This window comes from Vicia villosa, unplaced genomic scaffold, assembly GCF_029867415.1.
Source record: "Vicia villosa cultivar HV-30 ecotype Madison, WI unplaced genomic scaffold, Vvil1.0 ctg.000637F_1_1, whole genome shotgun sequence".
NCBI classification, from domain to species: Eukaryota; Viridiplantae; Streptophyta; class Magnoliopsida; order Fabales; family Fabaceae; genus Vicia; species Vicia villosa.
In genome coordinates, this window is record NW_026705286.1 from 792,965 (window position 1) to 803,882 (window position 10,918).

At 34.6% G+C, this 10,918-nt stretch overlaps 3 protein-coding genes across 3 annotated transcripts; 1 reads left to right on the plus strand and 2 right to left on the minus strand.

Moving 5' to 3' along the window:
• The first annotated feature begins 2,072 nt into the window (after positions 1 to 2,072).
• LOC131630041 (uncharacterized) lies at positions 2,073 to 2,735 on the plus strand. Its single transcript, XM_058900836.1, has one exon. The coding sequence runs from the start codon at positions 2,073 to 2,075 to the stop codon at positions 2,733 to 2,735; it is 663 nt and encodes a 220-aa protein (XP_058756819.1).
• A 2,269-nt stretch (positions 2,736 to 5,004) lies between these two features.
• Positions 5,005 to 5,646, minus strand: LOC131630042 (uncharacterized). Its single transcript, XM_058900837.1, has one exon. It carries the CDS (start codon positions 5,644 to 5,646, stop codon positions 5,005 to 5,007), a length of 642 nt encoding a protein of 213 aa, XP_058756820.1.
• An 870-nt stretch (positions 5,647 to 6,516) lies between these two features.
• Positions 6,517 to 8,349, minus strand: LOC131630043 (uncharacterized). Its single transcript, XM_058900838.1, has 2 exons — positions 7,681 to 8,349; positions 6,517 to 7,587 (listed from the first exon to the last, which is right to left on the minus strand). The coding sequence occupies exons 1-2, from the start codon at positions 8,347 to 8,349 to the stop codon at positions 6,517 to 6,519; spliced, it is 1,740 nt and encodes a 579-aa protein (XP_058756821.1).
• Positions 8,350 to 10,918: the final 2,569 nt, after the last annotated feature.

A 10,918-nucleotide genomic window follows, 5' to 3' on the forward strand; every position in this document is an offset into this window, starting at 1 on the left:
AAATGCATCATAGTAACCGGGTCAAACTCCAGTTCGGAATGCATCAAGGTATACCTGATCCTCCAGTTGACTTGGGAGTGTGGCACCTCAAACGAGTAAACCATCAGTGGAATCATCAAAACTAGAAGGATTTCGCACCCGAATGGCACCAGATGTGGAAAGACCCTCGCCAATATGTCCTCAACTTCCCCGTGAGTGATAGTGAGATGAAACCGACCGCACAATACATGAGTTGGTACCGTACCATTACCACCCCTAATTTATTTATTGTAGATCCGTTCTACTTAATAGACCCCCGTGTTCACAACTATATCCTACCACAACAACAACTTGAAGAGGAACAACGACAACAACGACAACAACTACAGAAACAACAACAACAACGAGAATAAGAACAAAATCAGTACACCCACCAACAACAAAATCTGTTCCAGACTCCGTCCCGTTCCAACCGCAACTACCGCCAACAAAATATCTTCCAAACACAGTCTCAACCTTTCTAGGAAGCTGAAAACCAACAGCATTCCGCTAGCCAATACCAGACCCATTCACAACCACTTGGCTTTGCAGCGTACACAGGGTCCACAAGGTTGTTCGGCCAAAACATTGAGACTGGTTCGTCAAGCCTCCATCTAAGTCCCGACGATGGTCCACATGCTGAATCATCTCACCGTGGCACCCCTTTTGGCTATGCAACACCGTCGAACCAATTTGGATTTTATCAAGGTAGTTATAGTGCTTCTGGGTGCTACGTACCGGAATTCGTATCCCAACCTACTCCCCCACCACCATTTAACACTTTTGAGGGCTTGGGTAACCGACTTTACGACAGTCGGTTTCCGGGAAATTATGGTGGCGTTCACGAATTCATAGACAACGACCAGCAGAACAACCCACTTCCAGGCTCAGCTACACAGACACAGCAAGAGCACGAAGGGGTAGGGGTGGTGTTAGGCTTCGCGGCAGCGTCAACGACCGCGTTAGACGTCCGATAACAAGACCTTCGTGCGGAACAGATGGTTATCTTGGTGATGGGCACCATTAGGCATTTTGTTATGTTTTCTTTAATCAATTGTTGTCGATGTATCCTTTTCCTAAAATTAATGAATTTGTTATTTCCGGTTTTTTTATATAGTCCTGTTGTTTCGATTTCGATAACTTGATGTCAAAATAGGTGTTTCTAAATTTAATTATAAAAACTAAAAAAAAACAAAAAAAAAACATTGACGTTAGGCGCCAAATGGTTTGGCTAAAAGGAAAAAAACCCTAATGAGCCATTCTATTTGGCGCAAGCATTTAAAGAATTAGGGCTAGCCAAATGGATTGGCGCATACACCTCTACAAAACACTTATGCGCCATTTCATTTGGCGCATTCACTTTTCTGGGTTCCCAAACCTAGACATTTTAGTAAATCATCTGAAAACATGATTTTTTTTTTGTATTTTTTGTTTTAAATATGATTATTTAAAAAAAAAAATCTCAAAATCATAATTGCAAAAACTTACCGAGTACAGAAAGCATGATTTTTTTACATAAACTTAACCAAAAATATAATACAATTATTATATTATTAATATAATATAATTCTCTCATTTGAAACCTTCAATCACAGCAGTGGAAAGATTGATATTTCATTAAAAACAATTTTTTAACAAAATTGTATTATGTTTCATAAATAAATAGCATTAACTAACTATTTTTTTTTATAATTACTCACACCATACAAAAGCAATTGTTATAATCATTTTAACACGGTACCATTACTTAATAAAAAATTCATTGAATATTCATATATATATATATATATATATATATATATATATATATATATATATATATATATATATATATATATATATATTCTAGTTGCCATTATAGAAAAATGATGTATATTCTGTCTTTTCTAGGAAACCCGTAAGAAAGTCTTGTAATATTGACATACTTTTTGCATATAAATTGAGATGTTTGAGAAAGCATCTTATCACAAATAATATCCAACTTACTAGCTATAGCATAAATCTCATACACTCATTACAGTATTTAACAAAAGTGCAAAATTTGATACATATAGATGGATCATCAACACGCATTACTACTGATTGGTTCAGAAGCTCCTTCATACATGTGCAGTTGTTGTAAAGAGATAGGTTTTGGATCATGTTACACCTGTGTAGAGAGCAATTGCAACTACACCCTCCACTATGAATGTGCTGAGCCTGTTAAACATGCAGTTCATCCATTTTTCAAAAACTGTACATTTGAATTCTATGACAAAACAGTAGAAGATGGATTCTGTGATGCTTGTGGAAAAGATTTGTTAGGTTGTTTCTACTTTTCCAGAGCAGGGGATGCTCTACATCCTTGTTGTTTGAGCCTGGATAAAAACATTTCAGATAAAATGACTTTGTCGCATCAAGTTCCATCAGACTGTGTCATGTGTAAGCAAAGGCATGTTCAGAGGAACAACTTTGAAGGTTGGTCATATGTATTTAACTCTGATGGAAAGACTTGTGTTCATGTGTCGTGTTGGAACGATGTGATTCTTGAGACTTTTAATAATAATAAGTCAAAAGAAACTGTTGAGAATTTGAATAGTAAGTCAAAAGGGAGAAAGCGTGCTGTCATGAAATTTACAGGCAAGTTGGCGTTGAACATGCTGTTAGACATAGCTACAGGGGATGTTAGCAATTCTATCTCTACCATTGTCGAAGCCATCGAAGCCCTCGCTTCTTAGTTTGTCTGAATGATTTTACAGCTATTTAATAGTGCACATCTTAAATTCCAAATAAGTGTCCTTGTAAAAGTGTCTTATTTTTTTTCTTGTGTGTTGCTTTGAACTTTGAATATTTATTATTTTGTGTTTGAGAGTCTTTCAAATATGTATCCCTGCAAGAAAAATATATAGTTGAATTTCCAAATCTTTAATAAGAAAAGGATAAAATATTAATGTAATGGAATGGAGCAAGTTGTGGTGCAACAGAAAAGGGATGGCCAATAAAATTAGCAATCAAACGCTCAGGTCAGTAAGAAAATGAGAAGTAATGTGAGAGTAAATGAATTTGAATATTTAAATTGACGCGCTATCTTTTATATAACGAGAACAATTAGAACCATCTATATAAGGTGAGATGTGTATTGAATGCAAATATGAGTGATTAAAGTCTTACATTGCCTATGAATGGATGTAATGTTAAATATATAAGAGAGATGACTAATTAATTTAACACAATCTTGGATTGATATGTGGTGTTCTCCTCTTTTGTGATCTAGGATACATATGGATGGATCGTTTGTTCGTTACCACACATTACAGGACCACCTTTATACATATCTGGTGGTTGTAAAGAAATATTCAAATAATATAGAAATATTTAATATTTTCTATATGTAAATTAAATAAGAACGTGACTAAAATAAAAAAATAAATTATTTATATATTTGATAAATGACATGTTTGATAATAGATTCCGTATCATAATGAATGTCTTTAACCTTAATTATTTATGTGAATAAATATAATAAAAACTACATATTTATTTTCACAAATTTGCAATTATTCAATTTTGTTGTTAAAATATTTTATATTAAAAAAAGAAACAAACAAAACAAAAGAGGAGATTATATCTAGACACTCTTGATGATCAACAAAATGATAGTTAGGAATTCTCAATTTATTATGAACAAAGGATGGAATAAGAGCCCTAAAAAACCTATCCAAAGACAGGCAAAGTAGAATTAAAAGTCAAAAGATGCTAACAAATTCGTATACTTATTCCCTTTAATTACTAAAAATACAAGAGATATGAAATCTTACCTCTCTATTTCGAGCTAAACTCTGTTCCAACAGAAAATAATAGCAAATTCATAATTGCAAAAACTCAGTCAAGTACATAAAGTAGGATTTTCTTACATAGAGTGTCTGTTTGTTTCAGTTTTAAAGAAATTGAATTTTTTTGTATTTTTGAAAATAGATTTTCCAATACCGTTTGTTAAAATATTACAAATTCTTTTATATTCATTTTTTCTAAAATGAAACACTAATTTTGACATCAATAACATAAATATACATTATTGAAGACCAAAACTTAGTTAAAATCACAATTTTTCAAAAAGTTGTATTTCAAAAATGATTTTTATGAAAATCTATTTGAAATAGCTTCAAAATTATGTAATTTTTTAAAATTTTAATATCTAAATTTTTTCATAAATAAAAAAAATACCTAAAATCACATTTTAAGAATAACTATTCAAATAAAATTTTCAATTGAAATTTTTATAAAAAATTTCTTTGTAAATTTCTTTTTCACGAAATTATGTAACACTATAAAAATTATTTTAAAGAAAACCAAAATAAACAGGTCCATAATTCACTCATTTGAACCTTATTCAATCAAAGCAGTGGAAAGATTGATATTTCATAAATTAAAATTTACAGCTATTTAATGATACACATTATATAGAATATTGAATATATCAAATTCTAAGGAATCTATTTTCTAGATACACGGTATGTAAAGCTGCATGCTTTCTAAAGCTAGGAGAGTGCAGAAAATCCATTGAGACTTGTAACAAGGTATGCCTTATGGCCTCGGCCCTCTGCTATATATGCTTTGTTAATTTGATTGAAATTAATATTCTATAATATAAGAAAATTAATGGGTGTGGAAAGGTCTACAATAATATTTTTATTTGTTTTTTTGCCACCACATTAAAATTATCTTTAGTTGGTCTTTACACAATAAAGTTTTTAAATTTATTATTAAAGTAATACAACCTTCATATTTTATTAAACTTACTAAATCTTCTCTTTCATCACTTTCTCACTTCTTTCTTCCACAATTTTCTTTGTAAATATTTTTGTATACGAAAATTTATAATTGAACCAATTATTTTTGTAAATAATACCTAAATAAAAATAATTTTTTTTTGAATCAATAAAATATGTAGATTAGTTCTAAAAGCAATTAAGTACAAGTGACCAAAGTCCAACCTAAACTACACTATCACATCATCAATTGGGCAGTGTAGTCCCTATACTTTTTCTTTTGCCAACATCTATGAATTATACTATCTATGATATTATGTACAATGTGATCACTATCAAACTGTGTGTCGAAACACACTGCATTCCTCCAGCTCCAACAGTGGTATACGGTTTCTGCAATAGCCACCTTCATAGTCCACACCCGTTTCCCTTTTCCCTTGCAATAGTTTTGCAGCCATTGGAGCTCTCTATCCCAAGGAAGAGGAAGATGATTAACTTGAATCCATTGCAAAATATCCATCCATACCTGTTTCAGCTTTGCACATTTAAAGAACAGATGGTATATGTCTTCACACTCCTCACATAAACTACATTTCCTATATTGTATCATGCCCCATTTGGTCAAACGATCCTTGGTTGCAAGCTTTCTATGGCATGCCATCCAGAGACAAGTGACAGCCCTTGGTGTTGCATTGTTGCCAGCAATCAGCTCATACCAAACCACACGATCCTTTCCCATGTGCATCATCTTATAGACAGTCCCCATAGTGAAATGGTCAGTTTCAATACTATTGTCCCAATATCTCTGCACCTCGTGAGTCAGTCTCCTGGTGCTCATTATACCCTTGATTATCCAAGAGGCATTAGAGCTCACCTCCATAGTCCATAGGTTCTGATTTTTTATAAAGTATGAATGCAGCCATTTGACCCATAAGCAGTCTTGTTTTTTACAGACATTCCAAAGAAGCTTCATCATTGTGATTTGGTTCCATACATCCAAACTAAGAATGTTAAGGCCCCCTTGTTTCACAGGTTTGCTAATACTCCTCCAAGTTATAGGACTCTTCCTACTTGGAGTTGAGCTACCAGCTCAGACAAAGGTTCTTAAGGCTGAGTTTATTTTCTGTATAACCCCTTTAGGAACAGGAAAACATTGCATCCAGTAATTAGTAATGGATGTAGATACAGCTTTAACCAGTTGAATCCTGCCTGCTATGCTGAGCAACTTTGCACTCTAGCGGTTTATCTTACTCAGGATCTTCTCAATCAGTGGGAGATAATGATTCATGTGGAGTTTTTTGCTAGTGACTGGAACTCCCAAATATCGAAAGGGCAGCATACCTTCATTAAAACCTGTACTGGCCAAGATTTCATGCTTTGTGTCATTGTCCACAGCTCCAAAGTAGATGTAGCACTTCATAGGATTCACCTTCAGACCTGTAGATGAGTAGAAAGTATCCATGGTTTGCATCATCACATCAATAGAATGTTTGTCTCCTCTAGTAAACAAGAGGATGTCATCAGCAAAGGTAAGGTGTGTGATATCCAGATTTCTACACAAAGAATGATGCTTAAAAGCAGGGTTAGATTGCAGAGTTTTAAGCAGCCTACTCATATAGTCCATAACAAGAACAAATAAGAAGGGAGATATGGGATCTCCCTTTCTAATACCTCTTTTGGCCTGCATCAGATTATAGTGGTTACCATTTATGTTAAATCTGTAGGACACAGTAGAGACTCCCTGCATGATCTAGTGGACAAAAGTTTCAGGTATCCCTAGTTCCAACAGAATGGTTTCAAGAGCTTTCCAATTGAGCATATCATATGCTTTTTGGAGATCAAGTTGGATGAGGCATCTAGGAGTACCCTGCTTCCTTGTGTATCCCTTGATCAATTCAGTAGCTAGCAAAATGTGAGAGTGAATTTGCTTCCCTGGAATGGAAGCAGCCTGGTTATGACTTCTGATGGAACCAATAATGTTAGCCATTCTTATAGTCAGTACTTTAGAGTATATTTTGTACACTACAATGCAACATGCTATGGGCCTATAATCTTTAAGATCCTTTGTATTGGCTTTCTTGGGGAGGAGAGTCACCAAAGTATTATTAAAAGCTTTAGACCCACTCTTATGTCTAAACCAATAGTTAATAGTGTTCACCACATCATTTTTCACAATGTTCCAGCAGGACTTGAAATTTTTTGCACTGTACCCATATAGGCCAGGGGCTTTTGCATCCCCTATATCATGGAGATCTTCCAGGATTTCCTTTTCACTTATAGGCTGCATGAGTGACTGTCTCTGGGCAGTAGATAGTTGGGGGCCCTCTCTCATGACTCTAATGTTAATCGGGTTAAGAGTCATATCTTCATTACCCATGAGATTTCCAAAGTGTTTCAGCACTTCCATTTCTATCACATCATTAGTTGTTATCTCAGTCCCATCATTCCTGCATATGGTCATCCTTTTTTGTTGATGTTTGGCCTTCAGGGTGGCATGAAAATAATGATTATTTCCATCCCCTAGCTTAATCCAGTCAACCTTTGCTTTTTTCCTTAGAACTTTTTCCTCAGTTTCATTCCAATGTAGGATCTCTGCAGTTTTGTCTTTCACTCTCTGCAGTAGATCTCTGTTCATTGGGTCATTCCCCATATCCTGTTGCAAGACATTCAGTTCTTTCCTGATAGAAACTATAGTTCTCTTTACATCATTCAGGGGTCTGCTTAAATTTTTTATAGGCCTCCTGAGTCTTTTCAGTTTCTGCCAGAGGATAAAAGGAGGACTGCCTGAAATAGGTTGAGCCCAGCTTTCAGCCACCAACTCCTGAAACCCATCAAGCTCTGTGGTATAGTTAATGAACTTGAAATGGGACTACTGAGGCCTCATCCACTGCTGGGAAGTGAGCTACAGAATGACATGATCTGAGACACTTGGGGGAAGGTGTCTCAAATGCATATCCATCACTTGAAACCATAGAGAGTTTCCAATCACCCTATCAATTCTGGTGTAGATGGGATCATTCACTTGTTTGTTGTGCCAAGTGAAATAGTCACCAGTGTTGTCCATCTCACTCAACCCACATGAGTCCATCATATCATGAAGATCCTGAAATTCCTGGGGCACCACCATTCTTCCTCCAATTCTGTCATTGCTCTTGAGGACATTGTTGAAATCTCCTACCACACACCAAGGCTTATTGGCATGAGGCAATGCATCAATTGCTTTCCACAACATCTTTCTTTGCTCAATAGTATTCATAGCATACACAGCAGTCATATCAAAACAAACCTTTCCATTAATGCTCTTCACATTACAGTGTATGAATTGACTAGAGCTCCTCTCCATCTGAATTTTATATTTGGTAGAATTCCAGCATACCCAGATCCTGCCATTGTCATGGTGATGGTAGTTATCTAGAAAGCTATCATAGAGCCTCATGTTTTCCCTAACTTTGTTTGCTTTCTGAATCTTCACACGAGTTTCAATCAAAATGCAAATATCTGGCCTCAAATCATTGAGATGGGAGCATATCTCTCTTTGCTTGCCAGCTTTATTCAGCCCCCTAATGTTCCATGAGATCAGCATGGATCAATGGTTGCTTGCCCTAGAGTGTCAGCCAAACTCTCTAGTGCATGAAAACCATTGCTGCAACTTACAGTACCTGTTGTTATCTTTTTCCCACTAATAGCTCCCCTAGCTTTAGGTGTCTCCCAAACAGCTTCCCCTATATTATTTATCACAATCAATTATGGTACTATTGGGGTTGACACAACCTCCTTTTGCTCTTGTTCCATCCTCTGCTCATGTGTTGTAATGCCATCTGTCTTTTTTGTTTCTGTTTGTTTCTTTGGCCTCCAAACTTGGGCAGTTTGTCTAGTAGCACAGTTATGCCCAAAAGTTTGACAATTTCCACAAAATTTGGGCAGCCATTCATACTCAACTGGCTGTAATGTTTTCCTGTTCCTAAAGGGGTTATACAGAAAATAAACTCAGCCTTAAGAACCTTTGTCTGGACTGGTAGCTCAACTCCAAGTAGGAAGAGTCCTATAGCTTGGAGGAGTATTAGCAAACCTGTGAAACAAGGGGGCCTTAATTCTCTTAGTTTGGATGTATGGAACCAAATCACAACGATGAAGCTTCTTTGGAATGTCTATAAAAAACAAGACTGCTTATGGGTTAAATGGTTGCATTCATACTTTATAAAAAATCAGAACCTATGGACTATGGAGGTGAGCTCTAATGCCTCTTGGATAATCAAGGGTATAATGAGCACCAGGAGACTGACTCACGAGGTGCAGAGATATTGGGACAGTAGTATTGAAACTAACCATTTCACTATGGGGACTGTCTATAAGATGATGCACATGGGACAGGATCGTGTGGTTTGGTATGAGCTGATTGCTGGCAACAATGCAAGACCAAGAGCTGTCACTTGTCTCTGGATGGCATGCCATAGAAAGCTTGCAACCAAGGATCGTTTGGCCAAATGGGGCATGATACAAGATAGGAAATGCAGTTTATGTGAGGAGTGTGAAGACATAGACCATCTGTTCTTTAAATGTGCAAAGTTGAAATAGTTATGGATGGATATTTTGCAATGGATTCAAGTTGATCATCTTCCTCTTCCTTGGGATAGAGAGCTCCAATGGCTGCAAAACTATTGTAAGTGAAAAGGGAAACAGGTGTGGACTATGAAGGTGGCTATTGCAGAAACCGTGTACCACTGTTGGAGCTGGAGGAATGCAGTGTGTTTCGACACGCAGTTTGATAGTGATCACATTGTACATAATATCATAGATAGTATAATTCATAGATGTTGGCAAAAGAAAAAGTATAGGGACTACACTGCCCAATTGATGATGTGATAGTGTAGTTTAGGTTGGACTTTGGTCACTTGTACTTAATTGCTTTTTGAATTAATCTACATATTTTATTGATTAAAAAAAAAATCATTTTAGATAAAAAAATAGATGTATTATATTTACAATGTTGACTTGTCATATTCAATTCTTATTTTTCAACCTACAACACATTATTCCACATGTTTTGAATTTGATATTATTAAAATTTAAATAAATAAAAAAAAGCATAATTCTTGTATACAAAGTGACTAAAAATCTGCCCTCCCTCTAATAAAAAAAAAAAACTAATAATCTTATAATTACAATAATAGTTTAACATATACATAATTTCATTTATTAGAAATTATTAACTTTAACTATTAATGATGTTTATTTAAATTCTTCAAAGTTTATAATTGAAGAATACAAGTCATTCTCCAAGATTAATGGCATCCGTGACTCATTATTTCGACGAATTTAGTTCAATTGTTTAATACAACCTTTAGAAATAAAAAATATATATTTCTTTATAACAAAAGCATAATATTGCGAGAAAAATAAAATAAGCACTAATCCAAACTCGATAACTAACTCAACACGTTTTTAACTTCTAGTAGTTTATGGTGATAAATAATAAATTGATTTTTAAAAGAAACATGATCATTGAGACTCTAAATGCAGCTCCTCCATAATAAATTTTTGTATGCATGGTGAAAATTCAAGTGCAAGCCTTAATTATGGGGCATCTTCAAGGAAACTTTGTATTATTTAATCTTATTTTGAGTAAAATATTCTCTTCTTCAATTTCTTGGTTTAGATTTCCTCCTCATTTAGGGCCCTAAAATCAAGGATTGCACCCGAATTCTCAATACGGGAGATCATTCAAGTTAGCGCAAAAAATGCACCCATCCTATCTAAAAGTTATATTTTAAAAATGAATTTCACAAAAATCCTTTTCTTGAGGGATTTATAATCCACTTAAATCGTATTAAAAATCGTGTTTCTTTGCTTAGTAATATTAAGAGGAATGATCACATGTTGGTAACAATATAAATGCGATAAAACCATATATCTCCTAAAGATGAAGTACTTTTAAAACTAAAGTTAATAAATAGCAAAGTTCTATTGAGATGAAATACTTGATTTTAACTTTGTAACATTCAAAATAAAACAAAAAATTATTCATGAACCTTAAAAGATATAAATAAGAAGATGTTAAGTTAATATTAAGTTAAAGATACTATGATAGCAATTCCTAAGAAAAAAAAACCATGTTTATAACCCCTGAAATAAATTCTGCTAAAAATTAATGA